Below are 14,384 nucleotides of genomic sequence, written 5' to 3'. Positions count from 1 at the left end.
TGTTATTTATTTATTTTATTTTTTTAAATACACACACAAACTCATACATATGAGATTTTAAGGTTGGATGACTACAGCTAATTGGCAAACATTTGTTAATGATAAAATCGTTTAAATGAAACTTCTGCAGAAAGAACAGTTTATTAGCTGTAGAGGCTATGTTTGTACAACTCAACATCAAGATAAGCTTGAAGGGCGACAGTAAATATTCTCCATCCACCATCACTAAACTTGGGGATGACTGATGTTATATATTATAATGGTGTGCCATCTTGTTTCTCTTTGAAAGTGAAGCCAACACCAAGCTATACCAAGCTGAGCTTGTCACCGGAGACTCACAGGGGTAAATTTACTAAGATGGGAGTTCTGTTTAAGATGGGATGTTGCCCATAGCAACCAATCAGGTATTATCTTCTAGAAGGTGCTTGATAAATGAGAAGTAGAATCTGATTGGTTACTATGGGCAACATCCCATCTTAAATAGAACTCCCATCTTAGTAAATTTACCCCACACTGTGGGGTCCATGTGGGCTTCTCCTGTCATAGTGGGAACCAGCCTCAGGCTAAGCAGCACGTAATTGAATTACCTAGGGAAAGCAAGCCCACAAAACTAATGCAGCCAACTCTCCTTAGAAAACCACTCCCATGCTGACAGCACAGTGGTTCATCCTGACCCCCTGTCCAGATAAATACAGATGTGTCCTCATATGCCAATCCTTTTTGCACCATATGGCATAAGACGCCTGGCGCGATTTTTGTGCGATCCCTTTGTATCTTAGTTTGCACATAGTGTACTAGGTACTTAGGATTAGTTATTTTGTGACAAAGGAATTAGGGCCTAATTCAGACCTGATCGCTGTTGTGCAAATTCACACAGCGGGCGATTATCGATTGACTGTGCATGCATACGAATCGTAATGACCAGGTGCAGCGCCAAACAGCGAAAAGATCCTGCAGTTTTTTTTTTAATCGCTAGGTGAAAGCAGGCTGATTGACAGGAAGCAGGCGTTTGGGGGTGGCAACTGCCCATTTTCCGGGAGTGTCGGGAAAAACGCAGGCATGCCCAAGCGTTTTCTGGGACGGTGTGTGGCGTCAGCTCCGGCCCGATTTATTCTGTTTGTATCGCACTGTAGGAGTAAGTCCTGGGCTGCGCATAGACTGCACTTACTTGAAAAATCATTAGATGGCGAGTGAGTTACTAACGGATTTGCAGCTGTCCGCTGTCTGGCGAAGTTTTCGTACGGCGTATGCACACATTCGCATACTTGCATGGTGCGGGTTTTCACTGTCTATGGGCGGCGGTTACCTGATTGCAGAACTCTGCAAAAATACAGAGGAGCGATCAGGTCTGAGTTAGGCCCTTAGTACAAAGTCACAGACAAACCATAACAATGCATGGCACAGGTCACTCGTATCGGACCTGTCTGTTGCCTTTTATGCAGCCAGAATACTTATTCCTTACTTTTGTATCTTACTTTACTTTTAGTGTACTAGGGGGGTCACTCCGAACTGATCGAAACGCTAGCTATTTTTTGTCAAAACTCGTCAAAACTGGGCATGTGTATGCACCACATTGCGCAGGTGCATCGTACGGGTACAAAGCGGATCGGTGCTGGGCGATGGATTTTACGAAGAATCCATTCGCACAGCCAATTGCAAGAAGACTGACAGGAAGAAGCCATTTATGGGGGTCAACTGACCGTTTTCAGGGAGTGGTTGGAAAAACGCAGGAGTGTCCAGGCATTTGCATGGCGGGTATCTGACGTCAATTCCGGGCTGGACAGGCTGAAATGATCGCAGCGGCTGAGTAAGTTCAGACCTACTCAGAAACTGCACAAAACTTTTTTGTACCGCTCGGCTGCACAAGCAATCGCACACTTGCAAAGCAAAAATACACTCCCCTATAGGCGGCGACTATCTGATCGCAGCAGTGCAAAAAATAGCTAGCGTGCGATCAGGTCGGAATGACCCCCTAGGTACTGTACTTAGGGTTAGTATTTTTGAAATTGGTATAAAATCGCATATTAAACATAACAATGATGATGATCTTCCCCGGCACCATCTGGTGGCTTGCGGCTCCCATGGAGATGCGCAAGCTGCCCGTCACAGAGGCCAAGAAACCTCCGGAGATCCCTGGCCCCTTCTCTCCATCAAAAAGGCGGCAACGCGCTTCCGTTTTCACTAACATAGCACGAACCCTCCCCGCCCCCGAACGGTATCAGACTGTCAGTCTGATGCCATCCATGCATCCTGTGTCGCAGGAACCATTCACACACACGCAGAGCGGGTCCTGTGCATGCAAAAAGTACCGAACATCGGTTCTGTGCAGTGCAGGATGGCCCTCCGTTCACATCTGAATCAGGCCCATAGTGTATGATGTGCTTAGGATTAGTGTATGGGCACGGCTAAATTGCAAAGACTGTGGGTTATTTGGCGTGATTTAAAGACAGGTTTATGTGGACACATCTGCATGTTACAGGAAGCCATTAACAGATTTACTATGCTGGTTTTTGAAGTGATACAAACACCAGCATACCAATGCAGCCAGGACAGGCTGGGACCAGTAGTTTCACATAGCAAAGTAACAGTAACTAACTGCATCATGCATTTAGGAGAGCAATAATGATGAGGTATTATTTATAATAAAACATTTTTACATGAAGCCAGTGTGGACAGATACTGTTATTGTATAACTCATTATCCAAACCCCCACTGACCAGGAGGCTGTAATGAGCCCCGGTGCTATAAGGACATATACGGTTTTCTCTAGGACAGTGTACATGTTATTCTTCTGTAGGGGCACTCCTTTTTCATTTCAGCTTCATGTTGGGCAGGCTGTGGTTGGTTTCCATAACCTGGTACTTGCTGTGACTTTTGCTGAAACCCACCCTGTGGGTCTGATTGGACGCAGTGCCGATGCAGCACGCAGTTGGCCAAAATATCAAATCTGCGCAATCATCTGAGTCACACGGCGCATGCATCCCGATTGTCATTGCTCATACAGAGCCACTAACAGGAGGCTATACTCTGCCATAGGCAGACGCTACAAGTGGGCATCTCAACTGTAAATCAGGTCCAGATGTGTATAGTGACACTTCCATTGCTGGATGACTGACTGATTTATACAGTATACAGTGCATATAATAGAAGGTTGTTAAAATAAACGATTGTAGTGGATATTAGTAACATCACATAAAGTTGTTATTTTTATAGAGAGACAAAATATTTATTTTTCAATTTACTTCTCCTTCTGCTGGAAAGGTGGTATGACTTCTGAAGGTCTGCCTCCACCAGTTGCTGAACACAGTTCTTTCATGAGCGTCCAACCAACTTCCGCAAGACCATATGCAGGAAAATATGAAATACTTCTTTATATCCTCAGACAACATCTCTGGGACATGCTGTGTCAAAGCCTGTGAAATAAAACATGGATACCGGCATACAGATAACTATATTTTCCCACAATTTACTCACAAAGCTCATCTTCTGTATATAAATCACTTAAATGTAATTTAAAAATGATCTGTGTTTATATTATTGTGATCCAGGAACTTCCAACAACCCGTGAGCGGTGAGCCAGTCAAATCTTCTATGTACAGTAAGCAAGGATCTTACTGATAGCAATTTCATAGACAGCAATACTAACATATGCAGACTACTATCTATCACATTCACAAGTCATGTTTATATATTATTTCTCTGACGTCCTAGTGGATGCTGGGGACTCCGTAAGGACCAAGGGGGATATAGCGGCTCCGCAGGAGACAGGGCACAATAATAAAAGCTTTAGGATCAGGTGGTGTGCACTGGCTCCTCCCCCTATGACCCTCCTCCAAGCCTCAGTTAGATTTTTGTGCCCGGCCGAGAAGGGTGCAATCTAGGTGGCTCTCCTGAGCTGCTTAGAATAAAAGTTTAAGTTAGGTTTTTTTCTTTCAGTGAGACCTGCTGGCAACAGGCTCACTGCTACGAGGGACTTAGGGGAGAGAAGTAAACTCACCTGCGTGCAGGATGGATTTGCTTCTTAGGCTACTGGACACCATTAGCTCCAGAGGGAGTCGGAACACAGGTCTCACCCTGGGGTTCGTCCCGGAGCCGTGCCGCCGACCCCCCTTGCAGATGCCGAAGTTGAAGAGGTCCAGAGGTCCAGAAACAGGCGGCAGAAGACTTTCAGTCTTCATAAGGTAGCGCACAGCACTGCAGCTGTGCGCCATTGTTGTCAGCACACTTCACCAACAGTCACCAACTGTCACTGAGGGTGCAGGGCGCTGGGGGGGGCGCCCTGGGCAGCAATGTATAATACCTTTTTATGGCTAAAATACATCACATATAGCCCTTGAGGCTATATGGATGTATTTAACCCCTGCCAGATCTCACAAACTCCGGGAGAAGAGCCCGCCGAAAAGGGGGCGGGGCCTATTCTCCTCAGCACACGGCGCCATTTTCCTGCTCAGCTCTGCTGTGAGGAAGGCTCCCAGGCTCTCCCCTGCACTGCACTACAGAAACAGGGTTAAAACAGAGAGGGGGGGCACTTATTTGGCGATATGATTATATATATAAAAATGCTATAAGGGAAAACACTTGTATAAGGGGTTGTCCCTGTATAATTATAGCGTTTTTGGTGTGTGCTGGCAAACTCTCCCTCTGTCTCCCCAAAGGGCTAGTGGGGTCCTGTCCTCTATCAGAGCATTCCCTGTGTGTGTGCTGTGTGTCGGTACGTGTGTGTCGACATGTAGGAAGACGATGTTGGTGAGGAGGCGGAGCAAAATTGCCTGTATTGGTGATGTCACTCTCTAGGGAGTCGACACTGGAATGGATGGCTTATTTAGGAATTACGTGATAATGTCAACACGCTGCAAGGTCGGTTGACGACATGAGACGGCCGGCAAACAAATTAGTACCTGTCCAGGCGTCTCAGACACCGTCAGGGGCTTGTAAAAACGCCCATTTACCTCAGTCGGTTGACACAGACACAGACACGGACACTGACTCCAGTGTCGACGGTGAATAAACAAACGTATTTTCCTTTAGGGCCACACGTTTCATGTTAAGGGCAATGAAGGAGGTGTTACATATTTCTGATACTACAAGTACCACAAATAAGGGTATTATGTAGGGTGTGAATAAACTACTTGTAGTTTTTCCTGAATCAGATAAATTAAATGAAGTGTGTGATGATACGTGGGTTTCCTCCGATAGAAAATTATTGGCGGTATACCCTTTCCCGCCAGAAGTTAGGGCGAGTTGGGAAACACACCTTAGGGTGGATAAGGCGCTCACACGCTTATAAAAACAAGGGGCGTTACCGTCTCCAGATACGGCAGCCCTCAAGGAGCCAGCTGATAGGAAGCTGAAAAATATCCTAAAAGTATATACACACATACTGGTGTTATACTACGACCAGCAATCGCCTCAGCCTGGATGTGCAGCGCTGAGGGGGCTTGGTCGGATTTCCTGACTGAAAATATTGATACCCTTGACAGGGACAAGATTTTATTGACTATAGATGCAATTCTATATATGCGAGATGCGCAGAGGGATATTTGCATTCTGGCATCAAGAGTAAATGTGATGTCCATATCTGCCAGACGAAGACACGACAGTGGTCAGGTGATGCAGATTCCAGACGGCACATGGAAGTATTGCCGTATAAAGGGGCGGTCCATCGGACCTGGTGGCCATGGCAACAGCTGAAAAATCCACCTTTTGTTACCCCAAGTCACATCTCAGCAGAAAAGGACACAGTCTTTTCAGTCTCAGTCCTTTCGTCCCCATAAGGGCAGGCGGGCAAAAGGGCCAGTCATATCTGCCCAGGGGTAGAGGAAAGGGAAGAAGACTGCAGCAGGCAGCCCATTCCCAGGAACAGAAGCCCTCCACAGCTTCTGCCAAGTCCGCAGCATGACGCTGGGGCAGTACAAGCGGACTCAGGTGCGGTAGGGGGTCATCTCAAGAGTTTCAGCACGCAGGGGGCTCACTCACAAGTGGACTCCTGGATCCTACACGTAGTATCCCAGGTGTACATTGGAAATTCGAGACGTCTCCCCCTCACAAGTTCCTGAAGTCTGCTTTACCAACGTCTCCCTCCGACAGGGAGGCAGTATTGGGAACAATTCACAGGCTGTATTCCCAGCAGGTGATAATCAAAGTACCCCTTCTACAACAAGGGAAGGGGTATTATTCCACACTATATTGTGGTACTGAAGCCAGACGGCTCGGTGAGATCTGAAATATTTGAACACTTACATACAAGCGTTCAAATCAAGATGGAGTCACTCAGAGTAGTGATAGCGAACCAGGAAGAAGGGGACGATATGGTGTCACTGGATATCAGGGACGCTTACCTACATGTCCAAATTTGCCTTCTCACCAAGGGTACCTCAGGTTCGTGGTACAGAACTGTCACTATCAGTTCAGACGCTGCCGTTTGGATTGTCCACGGCACCCCGGGTCTTTACCAAGGTAATGGCCGAAATGATGATTCTTCTTTAAAAGAAATATGGACGCTTTCCTGATAAAGGCAAGGTCCAGAGAACAGTTGGAGGTCGGAGTAGCACTATCTTAAGTAGTTCTACGACAGCACGAGTGGATTCTAAATATTCCAAAATCGCAGTTTTTTCCGACGACACGTCTACTGTTCCTAGGGATGATTCTGGACACAGTCCAGAAAAGGATGTTTTCTCCCGGAGAAGAAAGCCAGGGAGTTATCCGAGCTAGTCAGGAACCTCCTAAAACCAGGAAAAGTATCAATGCATCATTGCACAAGGATCCTGTGAAAAATGGTGGTTTCTTACAAAGCGATCCCATTCGGTAGATTTCACGCAAGAACCTTTCCGTGGGATCTGCTGGAAAAATGGTCCGGATCGCATCTTCAGATGCATCAGCGGATAACCCTGTCTCCAAGGACAAGGGTGTTTCTTCTGCGGTGGCTGCAGAGTGCTCATCTATGAAAGGGCCGCAGATTCGGCATTCAGGACTGGGTCCTGGTGACCACGGATGCCAGCCTGAGTGGCTGGGGAGCAGTCACACAAGGAAAAAATTTCCAGAGAGTGTGATCAAGTCTGGAGACTTCTCTCCACATAAATATACTGGAGCTAAGGGCAATTTACAATGCTCTAAGCTTAGCAAGACCTCTGCTTCAAGGTCAGCCGGCATTGATCCAGTGGGACAACATCACGGCAGTCGCCCACGTAAACAGGGCGGCACAAGAAGCAGGAGGGAAATGGCAGAAACTACAAGGATTCTTCGCTGGGCGAAAAATCATGTGATAACACTCTCAGCAGTGTTCATTCCGGGAGTGGAAAACTGGGAAGCAGACTTCCCCAGCAGGCATGACCTCTACCCGGGAGAGTGGGGACTTCATCGGGAAGTCTTCCACATGATTGTAAACCGTTGGGAAAAACCAAAGGTGGACATGATGGCGTCCCGCCTGAACAAAAAACTAGACAGATATTGCGCCAGGTCAAGGGACCCTCAGGCAATAGCGGTGGACGCTCTGGTAACACTGTGGGTGTACCAGTCAGAGTATGTGTTCCCTCCTATGCCTCTCATACCAAAAGTACTGAGAATCATAAGAGGGAGATGAGTAAGAACGATACTCGTGGTTCCGGATTGGCCAAGAAGGACTTGGTACCCGAAACTTCAAGAGATGTTCACGGAAGACCCGTGGCCTCTACCTTTAAGAAAGGACCTGCTCCAGCAGGGGCCTTGTCTGTTCCAAGACTTACCGCGGCCGCGTTTGACGGCATGGCGGTTGAACGCCGGATCCTGAAAGGGCATTCCAGATGAAGTCATCCCTACCCTGGTCGAAGACAGGAAGGATGTAACCGCAAAACATTTTCACCGCATTTGGTGAAGATATGTTGCGTGGTGTGAGGCCAAGAAGGCCCCTACAGAGGAATTCCAACTGGGTCGTTTCCTACATTTTCTGAAAACAGGACTGTCTATGGGCCTAAAATTAGGGTCCATTAAGGTTCAAATTTCGGCCCTGTCGAATTTCTTCCAGAAAGAACTGGCTTTAGTGCCTGACGTTCAGATGTTTGTAAAAGGGGTACTGCATATACAGCCTCATTTTGTGCCCCAGTGGCACCTTGGGATCTCAATGTTGTTTTGAGTTTCCTAAAGTCACATTGGTTTGAACCACTCACCACTGTGGACTTAAAATATCTCACATGGAAGGTGACGATGCTATTAGCCCTGGCTTCAGCCAGGCGTGTGTCAGAATTGGCGGCTTTATCATATATAAAGCCCTTACTTAATTTTTCATTCTGACAGGGCAGAATTGAGGACTCGTCCTCAATTTCTCCTTAAGGTGTTTTCTGTTTTTCACATGAACCAACCTATTGTGGTACCTGCGGGTACTAGGGACTTGGAGGACTCCAAGTTACTTGACGTTGTCAGGGCCCTGAAAAATATGTTTCCAGGACGGCTGGAGTCAGAAAATCTGACTCGCTGTTTAGCCTGTATGCACCCAACAAGATGGGTGCTCCTGCTTCTAAGCAGACGATTGCTCGCTGGATTTGTAATACAATTCAGTTTACACATTCTGTGGCAGGCCTGCCACAGCCAAAATCTGTAAAAGCCCATTCCAAAAGGAAGGGGGCTCATCTTGGGCGACTGCCCGAGGGGTCTCGGCTTTACAACTTTGCCGAGCAGTTACTTGGTCAGGGGCAAACACGTTTGCTAAATTCTACAAATTTGATACCCTGGCTGAGGAGGACATGGAGTCTCTCATTCGGTGCTGCAGGGTCATCCGCACTCTCCCGCCCGTTTGGGAGCTTTGGTATAATCCCCATGATCCTTACGGAGTCCCCAGCATCCACTAGGACGTCAGAGAAAATAAGATTTTACTTACCGATAAATCTATTTCTCGTAGTCCGTAGTGGATGCTGGGCGCCCATCCCAAGTGCGGATTGTCTGCAATACTTGTACATAGTTATTGTTACAAAAATCGGGTTATTCTTGTTGTGAGCCATCTTGTCAGAGGCTCCTTCGTTGTTATCATACTGTTAACTGGGTTCAGATCACAGGTTGTACGGTGTAATTGGTGTGGCTGGTATGAGTCTTACCCGGGATTCAATATCCTTCCTTATTATGCACGCTCGTCCGGGCACAGTATCCTAACTGAGGCTTGGAGGAGGGTCATAGGGGGAGGAGCCAGTGCACACCACCTGATCCTAAAGCTTTTATTATTGTGCCCTGTCTCCTGCGGAGCCGCTATATCCCCCTTGGTCCTTACGGAGTCCCCAGCATCCACTACGGACTACGAGAAATAGATTTATCGGTAAGTAAAATCTTATTTTTTAGTATTATTTATTACCAGTAATTTATATAGGGCACACATATTCCGTAGTGCTGTATGCAGAATATTAGGCCATTCACATCAGTCCCTGCCCCAATGGAGCTTACAATATATGGGGCAGATGTATTAACCTGGAGAAGGGATAAAGAAGGGATAAAGCAGTGATAAGTGCAAGGTGATAACGCACCAGCCAGTCACTACAGATTTGAAAAACGACAGTTAGGAGCTGACTGGCTGGTGCGCTATCACCTTGCACTTATCACTGCTTTATCACTTCTTTATACCTTCTCCAGGCTTAATACACCTGCCCCTATGTTCCCTAACACATGTACATGCACACACATTCACACTAGGGTTCATTTTTGTTGGGAGCCAATTAAACTACCAGTATATTTTTGGGGGTTGTGGGAGGAAACAGAGCACCCGAAGGAAACCCACGCAAGTTGGGGAGAATATAAAAACTCCACACAGTTAGGGTTGTGGTGGGAATTGAAACCACAACCTCAGTGCTGTGAGGCAGTAATGCTAACCTGCAGCTGCACATCCATACTGCACTAAAACATCAACAATCAGTGAAATAAAAAATAACATTTTCATTTGTAGTACTGTAAGGCTAAGGTTGCTCCTCACCTCTGTTATGTGCCTCGGCTGTCACTAAAGGCCATCACATGGACCAAATGAATCACAGCTAAAAGTAAAAGTGATACTGCAGGAAGACATTACAACCTCTTAGGGGGGTATTTAATTAGTGCTGTTTTTTCGACCAGTAGAAAAAAACAACACTTTCCGCCCCTTTTTAGCTTGAATTTACATTCGATCTATCCAATGCCCATGCCGTTTTTTGGCACTGGCGAAAACAACATGTATTGGCGAATTTGCCACCGATACACGCGTTTTGGCAAATTCGCAGGCATTTTCGCCCATTTTTGGCGCAATTCTCGCCCAAGCCGATTCCCCATAAAGAAAAAAGTTAAACGGTATGGGCGAAAATAGATTAAAAAAATGGGTGAAAACGCCCGCAACTGAGTACCCTGTGTCGAACTAGAATACCCCCCTAGCCTGCTGCTTGCTAATAATAATGATACTGATCTGACTGTTTCACACTTGCATATGGATAGAGAGGGGGTTGGGCAGAGAGAGTGGGGGTAAGGGGCAGATAGAGACTGGGGGGTGGAGAGTGGGGTAGGAGCAGATAGGAACTGGGGATAGAGGGGGGGCAAGGACAGATGGGGACTGGGGGGTGGAGAGTGGGGTAGGGACAGATAGGAACTGGGGAGTGAGGGGGGGCAAGGACAGATAGGGACTGAGGGAAAAGGTAGGGGTAGATAGGGACTGGGGAGAGAGTGGAGTGGTAGGGGCAGATAGGGACAGTGGAGAGAGATGCCGATATTTTTCAATATTAATCAACTCTGTGGTGCTACCGGCCACTGGAGGGACATGGACACATACACACACCCTATTTACACTAAACCCCCACCATATACTGCCCCTATATACACTGCACGCCCACCCTCTTCCATATTCTGGCCCCCCATATACTGCCCCTATATACACACTGCACCTCCATAACCCCCCTTATAGTGCCCCCTATATACAGGGCATCCCACTCCTCGGTATGCTGCTCCCGCCAAATACTGCATACTCTGCACCCCCTCCTCCATATACTATGCTGCAATCTCAGGTTACTTCCCATCCCGGGACACAGGGGCAGAGTTATTAAGCCTGGTGAAGTGATAAAGTGGAAGGTGATAATGCACCAACCAGTCAGCTCCTGGCTGTCATTTTTCAAACCCAGCCTGTGACATGGATGTTAGACTGGTACGTTATCACCTTCTACTTTATCACTTCACCAGGCTTAATAAATCTGCCCCTCAGCAACAAGTAGCAGCAGTAACCAGGAAACTGATGCAGAAACTACCATATGGTCCCGCAGTGCTTAGAGAGGAGGCATCAGGGACACGTATGGTCACTTACTGGCGGGGGAGAAGGTAAATCAGTCTGGCAGGAAAGGGTGAGACCCTGTGTGGGATAAGTTGTGCGGGGACCGAGAGGAGAGGGGTTGGAGCTGGGGCTGCAGATGATGCGGTAAGGAGGAAGCAGATAACCAGCTCAGTTGCTTTATATATACTGCTTGCCAGAGAAGAGGCAGAGTCCTGTGCTCACCCCTCCCACCGGCCATGCCCAGACCCCTCCGGCCAGCTACTGGTGGCTACTGGTGTCCACTACCCCCAGGCTGGGTAGGAGCTGTGCGGGGACTGGCAGCTTACATGTGCCAGTACTGGTGTATATAGTGCAGCATCATTATAGCCTGCCCATTACAGATATACAGCACATATATACAGTATAAAAAAAGGCTAACGCTACACACACACTCAAACACACTCAGCACAGAGCCCCGACTCCAAGCAGCAGGAATTCCAGAAATCCGGCAGGTCCTATGGGAGTAGCGACCCCCCACCTCTCCATAATCCGGCCCTGGTGTCTGTCAATTTGACGGGCTTTCTACTAGTATAAAATTGTCTTTTGAAATTCATATTAAAAATTATTAAGGATTGATGAACATTATATTTAAAGGCAAAAAGTGTGTGTATGTTTGTGTGATGAGTGATGGATGAGAGGGAGAGAGCAATACAGAACTATACAGTAGAAAGGTTTGACAACAATAAATAGATTGTGCGTAATTTAATCTGCTCCATACGATCGATAGACAGACAGATACACAGACAGACAGACACACAGACAGACATTTAGCACAGACAGACATTTAGGGGTATATTCAATTAAAGTCGGATCTCATTCCGACATCATTGGATGGTCGACATTAACACGTGGATCGGCAGCTATTCCGCCGATCCACGTGCTTTTCGACAAGTCAAATGCCTCGACTTGTCGAAAAGCTTTGAATAGGTCGAATCAGGATTCGACCTTAAAAAGTCGAAAACTGCCGTCTTTTCGACAGACGGCAGTTTTCAACTGCAATTGAATATACCCCATAGTCCTACTACTTTAATAGCAAATAACAGATTAATAAAAAAAATCTTGTTCCTTAAATTAACATTTCTAGTATCTAGGAACATTCTTGACAACGACTTATTATGATCTCATACACTGCACTTCTACTTTGTTAAATCCATGAATAATATTGATTATTATTACACTTTTCCAGAAGAATTAGTGCTTTTATTATGAAAAATGTTTGCAATATTGAGATAGCACGAATATGAATTGTTGCTTTTGGCCGAGGAAGATGTACTGTAGTAGAAAATCTTGTGTCATTCGCTGAATAATTTTTCTCACATTTCGAGGCAGTACATTAATTGGCAGCTAAATGAACCATCTGCTCAGAGAAGAACGAAGACAGAATATTAAAAAGGAAGAGAAAGCTACAGTATCAGAATGTTACTGCCTTTTGTAACACCTTGTGCTAAGTTGGTTCATACATTTCATTTTGGAAAAACACATTTTACATTCATGAATGTTTCTAAATTGTTTATGTACAACAATCTATCACTGAGCTATCCAGTTTAATTCAAACCAAAATGACTACAGTAAAGTAGTACATAGGGGGAGGGGACAATACAAGACAGCGTGGAAGAAACAGAACAATATAACACGTACGGATGGGTGTGGAAAGGGACAGCACATTCAGATTGTGGTGGGGGTCAGCACAGTGCAGTACCGGTAGAAAAGTAGCACATTACATAACATATGGGGGGGCACATTGCAAAACATACAGAAGTAGAGGGGTACAATATAAAGCATAGCATACCTCCAAACTGTCCTAATTTTCGCAGTGTCCTGCGGTGGGCAGTTGGGAGGTCTCCTGTCATGTTGCTCTGAGCAGAGCAGCGGTGAAAAGACACTATGCGTCCCCTGTGACGTAAAACGGGAGGTGTGGCAGGTGGTCGCGGCATTGCCGTGAAGCCACGCCCCCTTTTCCCGAGGTCACACATCTTTTTTGGGCGGCTTCAGCCTTGCCGTGCAGAAATGTCCTTACTAGCAAATTCTAAATGTTGGGAGGTATGACACAGTAAAGATCATATATAAGGGGGCAGCACAGTCTAGTTCATACAGATGGTGGGGGCAGGGCCGTTTCTTGGGGCAGGCGAGCAGTGCAACCGCACTGGGCACCCGCCACGGCACTAACTGTGGCTCCCTGCTTCCCCCTCCTATTTCTCCCCGAGTAACCCGCTCGGGGTGCGGAGTTTCATGACGCAACCCCGTCACTCTGCGAAACTCCCCCCCCCCCGAGCGGAGTACAGAGGGGGATCCAAGTTAGGAAGAGAGAAAGGCCGGCGCGAGGAGCGACTGGTGAGGCGGGCCGAAGAGCGGTAATCGCCTCTGTAAGTATTCTCTCTCTCTCTCAATGTGTAAAATGGGGACACCTGCCGTAATGTGTGAAATGGGGACTCTTGCCTGCCGTAGTGTGGGGATTTAATGTATCAAGGGCATTGCGGTGTGTGGCATAATATGGTGCAGGGGGCATTACTGTGTGGGGCTTAATATGGTAGAATTTTTTTTCCTGTGGTGGTCGTGATCTGTTGGAGCAGGGTCAAAAACTGGATTGTGAGGTAGTCTTTTCAGACGAGGCCATGCCCATTTAAATGAGGCCACACCCATTTAGATGAGGCCATGCCCCCTTGCCGGGTGCGCGCGCAATTTTTTTTTTTTATATAGGTGTGTGGTGGGGGGGGGGGGCACATTTTTTTATGTCATGGGGGGGGGCGCATTTTTAAATCTCGCACTGGGAGCCAAATTGGCTAGAAACAGCCCTGGGTAGGGGAGGGCAGCAGAGTACATGACATACTGGTAGAAGGGTAGCACAGTACAGGACATATGGGGGGCACATTACAAAACATAGAAATGGAGGGCACAATACAAAACAGTACAGATCATACAGAAGAGGGAAACAGCACAATGCAGGACATAAGATACAGGTGGGGGAACAGCACAATGCAGGACATACCGTACAGATGAGAGGGAGCACAATACAAAACATACAGATGAAGGGGACAGCATAATGCAGAGGTGGAGGATAGAGGGTTAGTACAACACATGAAGATATGGGGTTTGAACACTATTTTTTCTG

General features: G+C 46.8%; 1 protein-coding gene across 8 annotated transcripts in view; it reads right to left on the bottom strand.

The window, feature by feature from the left end:
• Positions 1-14,384, bottom strand: part of LOC135027842 (uncharacterized) — a 1,366,020-nt gene that overhangs the window by 726,587 nt on the left and 625,049 nt on the right. For all 8 annotated transcript variants that reach the window (XR_010224289.1, XM_063953746.1, XM_063953745.1 and 5 more), the window contains exon 55: positions 3,243-3,413. Coding sequence is in view for 7 of the 8 variants with exons in the window: in XM_063953746.1 (XP_063809816.1) it covers positions 3,243-3,413 (171 nt within the window). In the remaining variant the exon portion in view is untranslated. The remainder of the gene's footprint in view (positions 1-3,242; positions 3,414-14,384) is intronic.

This window comes from Pseudophryne corroboree, chromosome 2 (assembly GCF_028390025.1).
Source record: "Pseudophryne corroboree isolate aPseCor3 chromosome 2, aPseCor3.hap2, whole genome shotgun sequence".
Classification (NCBI taxonomy): domain Eukaryota; kingdom Metazoa; phylum Chordata; class Amphibia; order Anura; family Myobatrachidae; genus Pseudophryne; species Pseudophryne corroboree.
Note: the sequence above shows the minus strand (reverse complement) of the source record. Positions and strands in the feature narration are given on the sequence as shown.